The 15,006-nt window shown below is 42.6% G+C and overlaps 1 protein-coding gene across 4 annotated transcripts in view; it reads left to right on the plus strand.

Annotated features, from left to right (window-relative positions):
- Nucleotides 1-10,878, plus strand: part of Scoc (short coiled-coil protein) — a 29,599-nt gene extending 18,721 nt beyond the window's left edge. Inside the window, exons 1-4 of one of the 4 annotated variants that reach the window (NM_001393861.1) lie at nucleotides 4,593-4,689; nucleotides 7,510-7,581; nucleotides 7,903-7,986; nucleotides 9,402-10,878. In NM_001393861.1, coding sequence (NP_001380790.1) covers nucleotides 7,560-7,581; nucleotides 7,903-7,986; nucleotides 9,402-9,544 — 249 coding nt within the window. In that variant the 5' untranslated portion in view covers nucleotides 4,593-4,689; nucleotides 7,510-7,559 and the 3' untranslated portion in view covers nucleotides 9,545-10,878. Of the gene's footprint in view, nucleotides 1-4,592; nucleotides 4,690-7,509; nucleotides 7,582-7,902; nucleotides 7,987-9,401 lie in introns of those variants that run through there. The other 3 variants (XM_087594970.1, XM_087594969.1, NM_001013235.1) reach the window with 3 other exon arrangements.
- The last annotated feature ends 4,128 nt before the right edge of the window (nucleotides 10,879-15,006 follow it).

A 15,006-nucleotide genomic window follows, 5' to 3' on the forward strand; every position in this document is an offset into this window, starting at 1 on the left:
CTCACAACCATCTGTTATGGGACCTGATGCCCTCTTCTGGCATGCAGGTGTACATGCAGATAGAGCACTCATAAAATAAATAAAATCTTTTTAAAAAGTTAAAAAAAAAAGATTTGCCAGTATAAATCTGATAATGCTTTCTCTATTTTCTAAAAGATTGATAATCTAAGCTTTCATTTTAGACCATGTTCATTTGAATTAACATTTTTCGTGTATGCTGTGAGGTAAGGGTTCAGGCTTACATCCAGTGCTGATTAATATCTAGTTGTTGAAGCACTGTTGTTGAGGATAAGCCTCACTCCAAGGAACTGCTTTGATCCCACTGTGAAAATCAGTTAGCTATGTGAATCAGAGTGTGCACTTCTTCCTGGCCCTATTCTGTTTTGTTTCTGTGAGACCGTCTTTATACCAACACCAGTATTGATCTCATCAGTTTAGGTTAAAAATAAGTACTGAGATAATATAGGGTGTGCCCTCTATTCCCACGCAAAACTATTTTGTGTACACTGTGTCCTTCGTATCGTATGGAGTTGTCATGTTCTGAGAGATAGACCTTAAGTCCCCTTGAATGCCATGGGAGGAATCCCAGTGACTCAGACTGTCTATCTGTGGGATTTCCTGATCATCTTTTAAGGTCTTTTGTGTTCACTTTGCTTTGTGTCTTTCATGTTAACTCTTAACTCAGTGGTTCTCAACCTTCCTAAATCTGCAACCCTTTAATATACTTCCTAATGTTGCGGTGACCCCCAACCATAAAATTATTTTCGTTGCTACTTTGTAACTGCACTTTTTTTTTGAAAGATTTTATTTGTTCATCTTATATATGATGAGTACACTGTCACTGTCTTACACACCAGAAGAGGGCATTGGATCTCGTTACAGATGGTTGTGAGCCACCATGTGGTTGCTGGGATTTGAACTCATGACCTCTGGAAGAGCAGTCAGTGCTCTTAACCGCTGAGCCAACTCTCCAGCCCGTAACTGCACTTTTGCTATTGTTATGAATTGTAATGTAAATATCTATGTTTTTCAATGGTCTTAGGTAACCCCTGTGAAATGGGCTGTGACCCACAGGTTGAAGAATCACTGTCTTAGCATAAGGCTGGCTTTTTAAATTGAGTTGAAGAATGGTCTCTCCTCTTGTGTTTCCTGGAAAACTTTCTACAGAATTGAATTTTATTAAATCATTTGGATTTTCTTTCTTTCTTTCTTTCTTTCCTTCCTTCTTTCTTTTTTTCCACAGATCCTTCTGGATCTGGAATATTCTTTGTGGATACAGATCACCAACAGTTTAAAATAGAGATATAGGCTCTGGGTGTCATCTGTTCTTGTGAGCTTTGGTGTTGTTTTCTCTTTCAAAGAATCGTCAGTTTCCTTCAAGTTCTGCACCCTGCTCTGAGGCTGCTGTCTTTATAGCCTTTGACATCTTCATGTTGGTAATTTGTAAAGTCCTCTTCTCTCTTTCCAGATGAATCTTCCTTGATTGTAAATTTTTACCACTTCAAAAAAACAAAACCAAAACCAAAACCAAAGCCAAAAACCAAAAAAACCCACTGTTGTAACTCAGTGGTAAAGCATGTGCTTGGCTTGCATGGGACTTCAATTCAGCATCAGACCATATGCACATGCACACACACACACACACACACACACACACACACACACACACACGCACGCACACACTGTCTTTTGTGGTTTGAATGAGAATGCCTTCTATAGGCTCATATGTTAGAATTCTTGGTTCCTAGTTGGTGGAACTCTTCAGAAAGGATCAGGAGGTGTGGCCTCATTGGGTGGTGCAGCACTGGAGGTGGGCTTTGAGGTTTCAAAAGCCTCTTGCCATCCCCACTGCACCTGATGCTTCTGTTTGAGGAGGGGATATAGGTGTCCAGTGGCTGATCCTGGTGGTATGCTCGACTGCCTCCTGCCATGCTCCCCAGCATGATGGTGATGGACTCTCCTCCCTCTGGCACTGTAAGCTCCACAGAAGCCCTTCCTTCTAGCATTTGCCTTGGTCACGGTGTTTGGTCACAGCAGTAGAAAGGTAACTAAGATACTGTCTTTCTGTTTCATTTTTCCCATATTGATTTGATGGGTTTCTCATCTGATGGGGGCTGGTGGGGAATACTGAAACAGGCTCTGTGCAACCCAGACTGGTCTGGAGCTCATAACCCTTCTGCTTCATCTACTAGATGCTGGAAACTTAGGAACAAAAGGTTTTGACTTTAGATTATTTCCTTCTTTCTGCTTGTTTTTAAAATTGTTCTTCTTTTCCTAATTTCTTTTTTTAAAGATTTATTAATTTATTATATATAAGTACACTGTAGCTGTCTTCAGATACACCAGAAGAGGACATCGGATCTCTTTACAGATGGTGAGCCACCATGTGGTTGCTGGGAATTGAACTCAGGACCTCTGGAAGAGTAATCGGGTGCTCTTAACCGCTGAGCCATCTCTCCAGCCCCTTTTCCTAATTTCTTGAAGGGAATACTTAGATTTATAATTTGAAAGCTTCCTTGATTTCTCAAATAAGCCTGTAATAGTAAAAAAAAAGTTCCTAAACATCCCTTCAGTTGCATCCACAAATTTAGATGTTTACATTTAAACTTAATTAAATGTGTTAATATGCTTACATTAATTAAAATATCTTAATATGTTCATATTTAAACTTAATTAAAATATTTTTCCATGACTATCCTCTTGACTCAGTTTGTTTGAAGTATGTATTTTAATTCCAAATTATTCAGGAGTTTCAAAATATCTTTCTCTTACTAATTTCAAATTTAGTTTCTAAGTGGACAGAGAAAATAATTTGTATGATTCCAACTATGTAAGCTATTCTAAATGTAATGATGATTCTTTTCAGGCAAGCTGTCAGTTGGGGGGCTGGAAAGATGAACAAGAACTGTTTCCTCTGGTAGAGGGTCATAACACCAATGCTGGGTGGTTCACAAAAATCTGTAACTCCAGCTCCTGGCGATCAGATAACATCTTGTCTGGACTCAGAGGCCACAACACTCACTCATGTGTACACTGGCCCCCGTGCGCATGCGCGCATGCACACACACACACACACACACACACACACACACACACACACACAATTAAAAAATAAAATGAAGGGGTTGGAGAGATAGCTCAGCAGTTAAGAGCACTGGCTGCTTTTCCAGAAAACCCAGGTTCAATTTCCAGCCCCACATGGCATCTCACAACTTTCAGTGACTCCAGTTCCAGGAGATCCAATACTCTTGTCTGACTTCCTCAGGCAGGTACCCAAGTGTTTCAGAGAAATACATACAAGTAAAATACACATACAATAAAAAAAAATAAAACAAAACAAAACAAAAAAGCCCAGTTCTATGACCAGCGCATTCGCATTTGAAAAGAAAGTGTGTTCTTCACTACTTTGGAAAATGCCGTAGTTTTTTGACTATTGCCCCTATTCATTCTCTCTGTTACTTTGTTGGCACTCCTCTTAGAGTTACCTGGGATTTCCCTCTCTTCTTGTATTCATTGTATTCTTCCCTCAAACCCGAGTAGTAGTGTGAGCCAAATATATTCGTCTCAAACACCAAATGGAAGATACTTTATTTATAAAGGATTACGGTGACGGTTAGCAAGTCCTACTAAGTGGGGGAAGAGACACCTGGGAGCTGTAGAAATGGCTCAGCAGTTAACAGCACTTACTGCTCTTGCACGGGAAGCTATGTTGGGGGTCTTAGCATCCTTATCAGGTGGTTCACAACCCTCTGTAACCCCAATTCCAGAGATCTGATTCCCTCTTCTAGCATCTTCAGGCACCTTGCACACGCGTGCACACACGCCGCCACATATTCATGCAATTAAAAATAAAATCTTATATAAAAAAGAAAAGCCAAGAAGAAAGTATTTGTAAGCTCGCCTCTGCAGCTCAGAAAGTGGGAATATACTGTGCTTTGCAGGTGGGGATATACTGTGGTCACTGACCACTAACAGCAAGATACTTTTGTTTCAAAGGTTAGGTTATAATAAAGTGTCGCGAAAACTATCTGGCAACCCATTGTACATGTACACTTGAGTAAGAAACACAATTTTAATTAAGCCTTGGTTTTTCTGCGCCTGAGATCAGGCGACTGTTGCTCTAAGGGATCATGAAGTGGTCGGGTGAACGGTAAGTTAAAAAAATTGTCTAGAATATGGGGTACGGAGAGGAACATCCATTAGTGGTATACACTTTGTGCGTTTTCTAATCTTAGAAATAGGGATGGTGGGCTTTTAGTATTGAGGGACAGCCGATGACACTGCTCTGCTCACTCCGTTCTTAAAGGTGAAGTGACTTCCAACCTCACTTTCCAGGATCCCGGCGAGACAAAAGATCTGCAGCGAGAGCCTCTTTCTTTGGCGCGTCTTCTCTTCTGCGTCGTGATTGGTTGCTGCCTTTTTAGGACACGCCCAACACGCCTGATTGGGCGTCAATGCCCTTTTGTTAGGGCAAAGGTGGACCCCGGTGCTCTGCCAAGGGCTAGTCGCGGCGTCCAGCAGCAAGTGCGCAGGCGTGCAATCTCGAGTAAGGATTGGTGGGAGTCCGCCTCCTCGCTCGGCGCACGCTCCGTGGGCGGGAAGGGCGGGGCTGATGCTGTCAGTTGGTCGGAGAGCCGCGGCCTGAGGCGTCCTACCTATCCCGCCTTTTCCCGGCGCCTCAAACGCAAGGTGAGGCGACCCAGGCCGGCGAGGGCTCCGGCCGGGAGACCTCCGAGTCCCTGAGGGGCGGGGCGGGATGGAACGGGTCCCGGGCGGCTGACTGGATCGCGGGGCCGCGAGGCCCGACGCCCCGCCGAGCGCTGCGCAGCCGCCTTCCCGGCCACACGCCCTGGGCTCCGTGGGAAGAGCCTGACGTTGCCGAACAGGGACGGCGTCGGGGCGCGATGGGACCTGGTGGTGGGAGTCGACGCTCTGCAGTCTGAGCTACCTTCCAGCTCGCCGCAATCCTCCTGCTTCAGCCTCTGGAGTGCTAGGATTGGTTTACAGGCGTGGTGGCCTATGCCTGTCTGGGGTGGGACGTCTTTGCTAGAACCTGGGTTTGTTTCTTTGTCAGCTTTTCTCAAGCGTCCTGCGGAACAAATATTGAAGAGTAAGGTTTTGGAAGGAGGAATCATAGGTTCTGGAAAACCAAGATTTCTGTTACACCATCAGAGACTGGTGTCGTAATAGCCGTAAGGACAGAGATCCCCAAACCGTTATTCATTTTTGAGACTCAAAGCTGTGCGTAGGAATCCTAGTTTCTCTGTGCTCCAGTGATTAAACTTAAGTTTGAAATCTTTATTGACGATGTAGTTCGTCAATCGATTTCCATCGGTTTTGAAACCTCCAAAATGTCAAAGGAGAACATGAACGGATAGAAACAGATCACAATGGAGTGGATGCAGCTCGAAGCAGATAAAATTTTATATTTGTTTACTTTGTGGAAACGCCACGGGAGTCGAGTTTTTCCAACTCAGGTTAGGACCGTAATTATATTTTTGGTTGTGAGCCTAGCCTTTAACGGCTGAGCCATCTCTCCAGCCCAGGACCGTAATTATGTCTTGGGTATGAAACATGAGACAAGGCCTCTGTCTGGCCTTTATAAGGCCTAATTAGTACCACATCTGTGAATTGCATTTTCTTTCTGTTTCGGTAAAACTGTGTCTGTAAAGTGTTTAGTGCATGACTAGTGCATTGGACTTTCCATTTTTAAAAACTGTTTCTGATGAGTGGGTGACAGGTGGAAAACATCAGTTGCAGGTTCAGAGATGTCTGGTGGTTGAGTTTGGATGGATATTAGGGAAATGTCAAACTCATTTCTGAGAGTTTAAGGCAAGCCTAGGTGCCATGATGAGAAAGACAGACTAGATATTGACTGTACCCTTGACTCTGGATGCATACTGTGCTGTGAATTAAGCTGCTTTCAGATTAGGCCTGAGTTCTAATATGAGGCCTTCAGCCACATGGGTTTTTTAAAAGTTTCTTCTGTGGTCCAAACAAGTGAGTGGTGATGAAAAGGTCCATTAACATCTGTTGAATACTTACTAAGTACGCAAACACATAATTGAATGTATTAAATTCTCAGAACAAACCCGTGAAATGCAGTTAATAGTTCCATTTTGTGGATGAGGATACTGAGGCTGAGACTTTTAAACGTGACCAAATTTCAGAGCCTTAATGGAGAGTGAGGATTTTTAAATCACTGTGAGTCTTCTGAAGGAGTCTTAGAAGGTACAGTGTGAACATGTGAGGGTAATTTAGATTAAACCTGGACTAGCATTTGTCATATCCCTGAAGCCTTACTATCTCTTCTACCCTTTCTGCATTCTGGATTTAAGTTATAAAAGGTTCTCATTCACTAACAAGCTAGATACACACAGGCAGTGAGACTTCTTGTGATTTTCAAAGAAAAGTCTTTTAAAGCGCTGACATAGAGATCTCAGAGAATAATGCCTCTTTCAGAGCCAGGGTGGCTGGTAAGTTACAAAATAATTGTGTAAGGTTGTGTGAGCACACGTGTGCTGCATTTAGTGAACCCACAAATTACAGGCTTGGCAGTGCGCATGTGTTTGGGAGATGGAGGTAAGACCTCTGGAGCTTGCTCACAAACACTGATTGAACCGGTGAATTCCAGGTTCAAGGTCTTAAACATAAAACAAAACAGTGGAGAAGGATTGAGAGAGCCAAGGTTGACTTATGGCCTCTACATGTGCACAAAGACATGCACATAAATATAAATATAAATATGCACATAAAACAACTTTGTTAATTAAAAGTTGAACGTTGTTTAAATGGAGAGGAATACTACTTTCAAAAAATGACCCTGCATTGTTTCATTTGGTTGACTAGACGAATTCTTCAAGTGTGATTTTTAAATACTATAATAGTTTGAATAACCTTAAAAATAGAATTTTGAAAAAAACTTAGTAATTTACTTTATTTGAAGGGCAGAGACTCTGTAAACTGAGGTAGAAAGCGGGAGAAAGTAGGCTTCTGTGCACTCAGGAGCAGGCTTAGCCTTATAGTTGTTCAGTATGCTCAGTACCTTTCAGACTGAGCTGCCACTTTCATATTTGTACCCTGGCTGTTCTGCCTCTGAAAGGTTTCTCTGTGTACCTTTGCTCTTCTTTGTGACTGTCCTTAGTAAAAAGATTCACAATGTTTCTGAATCTTTAAAAGTAGTATCGTATTTTCCCAAGATTGCAGTTAAGGTGTTTCCTGTTTTGAGTATTTATATTTCCATCTCCCTTTGCTAGCACATGCCACATGATATAATCCCGTGTGCAGCATTTAGCTTCAGGTACTTGATTACTGAGCAGCTCAGCACCATCTTTCCTTATGTGGTTCTGTAAGCTATGCTGCTGTGTCCTTTGCTGAACTTCGTGTGCACACTTAGTACTTCAGAGCATAAAGCATGGAGAGCAGGCCTTCCTCTGGAGCACGCTGACTCCATTGTCTTCAAAAGCAAGCTTATATTTTACTGTTTTGTGTTCCTTTTTCTTTCTACAGACCATTCATTAAAGAGTTTGCATTCGGGAGCTGAACGTCTGTTCCCCAAGATGATGAATGCTGACATGGACGGTGAGGTCTTCATCCTCTGGGGCTGTGGGTGCTTCGTTAGCAATGGAAAGAGCAGAGAAACAGTCTGTAGAGCTTTAGGTCTTCACTAATTTCTTCCCTTTACTTTAGAAAGCATCCAAGGTGGCTTCCATTTTGTAACTGTGTGGCGAGTTCATGTGTTACTTTCTGCTTAGTGCCTTTATGTAGAGGCTCTGTCGTCAGTTGAGGACTGGGTTAAGACAGCTAAGATAATGTTTGAAAATGTTCTACAGAATTTAAGTGTTACATGCCACAGCTGGCACAGTGTTTGTTAATAGTAAATTTAACACTTTTTTATTACAGCAGTTGATGCTGAAAATCAAGTGGAACTGGAAGAAAAGACTCGACTCATTAATCAGGTGTTGGAGCTCCAGCACACACTTGAAGGTTAGATTGTATTTAGTAGTTTTCAAGAATGACATCTAGCTAACTTCAAAGTCCATGTTAATATTTTATTTACATGTGGGAATCATTCCTTCTATTATTTGGATCTTGGAATTTCGCTCAGGTCAGGAGGTTTGGGTCAAGGTATCCTATCCAGGGGGTCACGTTGCTGCCCCAGTCATTGATTGCCCTTCTTCCTGTTGTCTGCAGTTTGCCTGTGGTTGACAGGACACATGTACCTCACTCAGACCAGTCACTGGTCTCTTCTTTAAGGTCTTCAATGTGCTGACTTAGTGTGAGAGCTCTTTTTAAATCCTGGCAGTGTCTTACTAAGCTTGTTTCAAGAAAGCTCTATTAAAATGAAAAGAAACACTACTTCTAGAGATTAAAATTGATCTTAGGGTTTTTTCTTCATTTCTTAACTTCCTTCCATAAAATTAATACTACCACCAACCTGGTTTTTGATGTTTAATGTCATTAAGTATTGTTACTTTGTTTGGGGCACAAAGTGAGCAGTCGCTTCTCATTTGACTGTAGCAGTCATACATTCCACCTGAGATTATCTGGGAACACGGCTGCTGCTGTTCCCTTTCAGTCGCTGTAGTTTCTTCCTTTAGTCACATAACTGTGTGGCTTGTTTCCTGAGTCCCTTCAGACCTCTGGCCAGATTACCCTTAGCCAAAGAGAGAACTCTAAAACAGCACTTCTAGAAAAGTTGTGACATACTGTATGTTGACATGTTTAGTGTGTACTCTTGACCCCTGCACCCCATGTTACTGAATGCACAGGTGCTCACACACAACTAAGTTTGTTCTCTGTTGTTTCTAGAATGGTGCCTGCTTCTCCTGGTCAATATACATTTGTTAAATATGTGAATGGACGTAATTTTTTATTTGTTCATAAGGACCTGCGTCTTTTGAACTTTTTTCATCTTGTGAATTTTTAACTAATGTAAAAAGACCAGGTAGTTGGATTTTTTTATCCAGCTTAGGAATCCAGTTGTGTTAAGCTGTGCATCTTAAACATTTCCAGGAAAGACATTGTCATTTTGTGTGGGAGGACATGCACACTTTATAAACAGTTTTCTTAACCACTGTAAGAGCTAACTCGCATAAATGCTCTCCAGACGCCCCAGTCCATGGGAAACACCATTAACAATGACTGTCTTCTGATTTGTAGTCAGTAAAAGTTTTTTTTAACCTAAGCCTTTCCCCCAAGTAATCTGAATTAAAAAACAGAAAACTTACAAATTGTGATATTTTATTGTTAGTGCTAGGGATTGAATTCAGGGTCTCACACATACCAGGCAAGGGCTATAGCAGTGTGTCCCCCTTAATCTGCTCTTACATTTCTAACATGGAGTCATTACCATGATTTTATTGATAATTGTATTTTTATCTATTTATTTTTTAATATAGATCTTTCTGCAAGAGTAGATGCAGTTAAGGAAGAAAATCTGAAGCTAAAATCGGAAAATCAAGTTCTTGGACAATATATAGAAAACCTCATGTCTGCTTCTAGTGTTTTTCAAACAACTGATACAAAAAGCAAAAGGAAGTAAAGGGTTCCCCTCCCTCTCTTCTGTGGATTGCTGCTTTTTTCCTTCCCCTTAAGGCTTGGATATGACCCAAAAGTTAGAGTACCTTTGTTTGCTTCCCTGAGTATTTATAAAGAGAATGTCAGATCTCGGTAATACTGATGCCTAACAGAAGAGGTAGCGTCCTGTGTATACGGTAGTCTATGAGTGTGCACTTGTAGAGACTTTATATTACAATTACAGATATTTATGAAACTTGAAGATGAATGTTTTGCCAATTTGCTTATATATATAGGTTTAGCACTGTCTTATCATATGCTTAATTAGTAAAATATACAAGAAAATAACCATGTTGTGAAAAAGTGACCAAAACCATGTACTGAATGCACAGCTTCTGTACCTTGTGCACCATCTTGTGCCTCTCCTCCTCCGTCTGCCTCCTCCTTCCCATCTCCCTCCCTGACAGTAACTTCGTCTCCTACAAGAGTAACCTGAACTGTAATCATTGACACTTAACCAATGAGACACTTTCTTATCTATGGCTTGCCATTTGTGATATTTAGTAATAAGATAGGATTGCTGGTTTCTATTTAATCAATTGAAAATAGATTGAAGTTATAAAAAATTAAGGGTTTTCTTTGAAATGTAAACTGTTACATTGAGAAGGTAAAAACTCCCTACTGCAAAAAATAGTCCATTTGGTGTTGAAAAGATAGGAATGCTGGTGTGTGAGGAAAGATAGAAATAGGAAGGAAAACTGGATAAACAGAAATAACTAACTCCCAATGTTTTCCCTCCAGATGTGTGTTACCTCTGACCCACAGCTGCACTTTTGGGACATATATGAAAGTGGACTGAGTCTAATGTAAGTGGATTAAGAGAGACCAGTTAAGAGTTTGGTCTCAAGGTTTGTTTGTACCCAGGAGATGAACTTTTGCAAAATTAATTGAGAGTATATTAGTATAAGAATCATGAATATAAGAGAGTTTTGTATATGTGATAATTATTAACCTTAGTATTTTATCTCAGTTGTTTTCTCAGAATTTCTGTAAACTCAACTACTTAGTTTGCAGAATTTTAGTCATTCTTTTAACAAAGTTTAAAAATTGAGTTTGTAGCTTCCATTTGATAAGGAGCTGCTATCAGAAATCATAGTAAGGTCTATAACAGGAAAGACCCACTAATGCAGCTTGACTTGGATCATCTCCTGTATTAGTGTGAGCCTTGAGTGACTTAGCTATATGGACGTGTAATCCTTACATTGCAGACATTTTGCAACCCTTTTGTGACCTTGTTATAACTATTTAAAATTGTGTTCAAGTTCTGCTTTGCTGTTTAATAAAAAGCTGTTTCAGAGGTTTTGTGTGCGTGTGTGTGTGTGTGTGTGTGTGTGTGTGTGTGTGTGTGTGTGTTTGGATACACTTGCTAAGTACATGTGCATTGTGTATCCAGAATCCGGCCTTTGCAGTATCATATTGTAAGAGCGTATCTTATTTAAGCACCCGGACTGCTACAGGCGTAATCCAGTGTTGCAGAAGCTTACCCTTCTACTGAAGTTCTAGGGAAGGGGCTGTGTTTGGGTTGGGCTCCTTACCCTTCCTGTTCTCAGGATAGAGGGCTCTGCTGCATAGATTGCTCTGTCATTTTCAGCCATGGCTTCTGCACCACCAGTTACATTATTGCATTTGCAGGAAAAAGTGGTGAGGAATCTAGTGTGAGTGTTTACAGAATCTAGGGGTTAAGGGCTCTGTCTTGAAATGGTCCAAGCCTCTTTACATCCAAAGCCTTGGATTGGCTGAGCAGTGTGATTTCTTCCTTGTGGAAGAAGTGGAGGACTTATCATAGCAGCCCCTCTGCAGCGTGACCTCTCACCACGGTTTCTGGAACTACTTTCCCTCACAGAGAAAGCATTTCAGCACCCCCCATCCAGCCAAGGATTGAACTCAAAATCCAAGATCAACCTTGAGGTTCCTCATCTTACCTGTTCTCACCCTGTGCCTGGTCTAGAGTGTTATGGGACAGGATAGCCAAGTAAAAAGCTCTCAGTGTGGAAAGTGAAGAGGTACTCGGATCTGGGGTGATTGTGGGATGGTACTTGGAGACAGACAAGTCCCTTGATGTAGACCAATGCTGATCAAGGTTTTCCTTTCCCACTAGCTCCTGTAACTTCCTCCTTCAAAGTTATTCCATACCCACCTCACCTCCACCCCTCAGGTTGAGGAAATAGTCCCCTTGTTGGCAGAGCATGGTTCCCATTATTTTAAGTCAAGCTCAGGGTTTTTGTTGCTTTTGCTAGTATAACTTTCTCAAACAAGAAAACAGAAGTCTTTTACCTCATTTACATCCATTCCCTCTGCTTCCTTGTATGCACTGAGGTTAGAGGACAACCTACAGGAGTCTGCCCTCTCTTCCCCCATGTGACTTCTGGGGACCAAAATTCTTATAGTCAGGCTGTACCACAACCAAAGCCATATTGCTTTGAAGCCTTTTTGTTTTGGACTCTCTCAGGGATAGTCAAACTCTCTTCTAGCCCTGACTCATAAGCTTTTTTCCTCTAGGACTTGACTCTTAACAGAGGAGTCTACCTTAGGACCAACTGAAATGCAGGTGGGAGAGCCGGCCCTCGGGGCTGCAGAGGCGGCCGTGCCCCTCACCAGCTGCAACTGCAACTTTGGGAGAGTGGGCTCTGCACCTTGTCAGGGCAGCACAAGAAAGCTGTCCTGCTGGAGTGGTTGTGGGTGAGCTGACACCCAGGGGCATGAGAGTAGAAGAGCTGGCTCTGCCCCTTCTGACTGTGGCAGTGGGTAAGCCAGGGTTTGCCCTGCTGGGTTGGGTGCTGGAGAGCTGGTGGACTGACCAGCTCAGCTACAACCCAGGCCCAAATCCAGGGCTTTAAGTTGGCTCACCGCAACATCTCCATCATCTATGAACTTCTGGAGCTCGTTTGGGACAGGTCCTGCAGATTGGAAGCTGTAGGATCTCTGAGATGGGGTGAAAACAGGATATCCGAGAGGAGTCCTAGTAAGGATCCATTATTGAGAGTGTAGCAGGCCTCAAAACAGACCCAAGAACTCGTTGCAAAAGGGTGTGCTGTGGGACACAGTCTCAACACTAGAGCTTCCATAACAAGACTTTTCTTATGGGGGAGGCAGATTGCAAGGGTGAGGGCAGGTATGAAGGGATGGGGAGATGAGTGGGATTGGGGTGCAAAATATGAGATTCACGAACAATCAAAGGTCAAAAAGATGAACAAAAGGACACAGAACTCTCAGCTCCTCCAGCACCATGCCTGCCTGGTGCTGCCATGCTCCTGCCGTGATGATAATGGACTGAACCTCTGAACCTGTAAGCCAGCCCCGATTAAATGTTCTTTGTAAGACTTGCCTTGGTCATGGTGTCTCTTCATAGAACACCAAGACACTTAGTTCACCTTGGCCTCTAGAACTGTGGAAATAAATGTTTAGAAGTCACCTAGATTATAGTAGTTTGATAGCAGTCAGATAGTTGGTGGCTCCTCCCACTGGTTGGTGGCTCCTCCCCCTGGGTCCCAAAGAAGAGCTTTCGATGCTGACACTCTGTTCCCACTGCTGACTACAGTTTTGCTGCACACCACAATCTCTTGTTTGGAGCTTATAGGGCCAGATGCTCCAGAGCTTGGCATTTTCCAGATTTTATAAAATGTTATGATTTATTGGCAACTTGTTTTTGTGTGAGAATCCATCAAAATGAATGGTAAATGGGGTGAAAAGGGAGTCTGCCTGGGAGGTCAGGTTGGGCTGCTAGGTGAGGTTTGCTGTCAAGTTACTTGAACAGAGGTAGACTTTCCTTTCTCAAATTGTACAAAGCAGTAAACTCTCGTCAGAGTCACTTATGCATCTACTTCCAGCTAGGTCATAACACCTCACCCTTATTCCTGGTCAAGCCTCCCCTGCTGATATGTGGTTTTTTCCCCCCATAGGATAAAGTGAGAGTGGAATTTTAGAACCTAACATTAGTTTTATGATCAAAAGCAAAGAAAAATTGGGTCTTAATTCTTGAGCCTGTAAAGTGTTACTGTTTGATAATGTTTTCTTCAGCCTTGAGTTAGTCCTCATTCCTGACTGTTGCTAGGAACTTCTTCAACGCTGTCATAACCAAGATGACCACCAACAAGTATCAGAGGTTGCTTTCGTTCTTAGAATTGCGTGTTGAGTGGGACTGTTAGATGGCAGCTGTGAATGGTGGATGTTGAGTGGGACTGTTAGATGGACAGATGTGAATGGTAGATGTTGAGTGGGACTGTTAGATGGCAGCTGTGAATGGTAGATGTTGAGTGGGACTGTTAGATGGACAGATGTGAATGGTAGCCTCTTAGCTACTTCTTCCGGAAAACAACTGCAGTCCACTCCACTAAGGCCGGAAGTTAATGAAATCTACACGACAAATTCACTATAACAAAGGCTATGTCACTCTACCACAGGGTCTCTACGTAGCCCTGGAACTCACTGTGTAGACCAGGCTGGCTTTAAACACAGGGATATCCACCTGCCTCTACCTCCCAGGTGCTGGGATTAAATGTGTGCCACTGTACTCAGCCCAGGGTGTATCTGACTTAAGACAGTTTTGAGGAGTGATGACAGAGCTGAAGTCACACTGTAATCAGTCATACGGTGTATTTATCTTGTTACATGGCTTACAGAAGAATTACCAAGTGTTTGCTATAAAACTTGAAGATAACCCTAAGATAACAAAGAATGCAGTCTGTATTCATTTAACACCAAAATGTGTAAGATACTGTGGTAGGTATGAAAAGATGGTTTTCTAGTTGTCCTAGTGCCTACTTAAGACTGTCCTTACTGTCTGTGCACTAGAATCTTCAGAGACACTAAATGTTTCCAAAGACAACGCAGAGAAGGCTCAGTGGTTAAGTTCATGCCATTCTTGCAAAGTTCCCAGCACTTGAATGCACGGCTCACAACTTCCTATAACCACAGCTCCAGGGGGTGCCCAGGTACACACTACCCCGTGCAGACATACACACAACTACAAAACAACATAAAACCAATAAAACCTTTCAATGTTTCTAAGTTCACGTTCTCCTCCATCAGCCTGCCTCATCTAACCTGCCAAGAGGCATTTGTGGTGCTTTGAATGAAAATGGCCACCATGGGCTCATATATTTGAATACCTGGTCCCCGGATGGTGGAACTGTTTGGGAAGGATTAGGAGTTGTGACCTTGTTGGAGGAGGTGTGTCACTGGGCTAGGCCTTGAGGTTTCAAAACATTCGTGCCATTCCCAGTGTGTTCTCTGCCTCCTGCTGCAGACCAGGATGTGAGCGTGCAGCAGTGCCTGCTACTGTAAGGACAACATAAACCCCATTCGTCTCCATTTAAGGACCAGGTCTGATTTCACTAGAAAGGCCATAAGGCACTAGCTCCAGGAACAGCTCCTAAGTCCCAGAAACTAGGCCATCAGACACCAGCTCCAGGGACAGACCATAAAATC

Source organism: Rattus norvegicus, chromosome 19 (genome assembly GCF_021556685.1).
Source record: "Rattus norvegicus strain SHRSP/BbbUtx chromosome 19, alternate assembly SHRSP_T2T, whole genome shotgun sequence".
In the NCBI taxonomy this organism is placed as follows: Eukaryota; Metazoa; Chordata; class Mammalia; order Rodentia; family Muridae; genus Rattus; species Rattus norvegicus.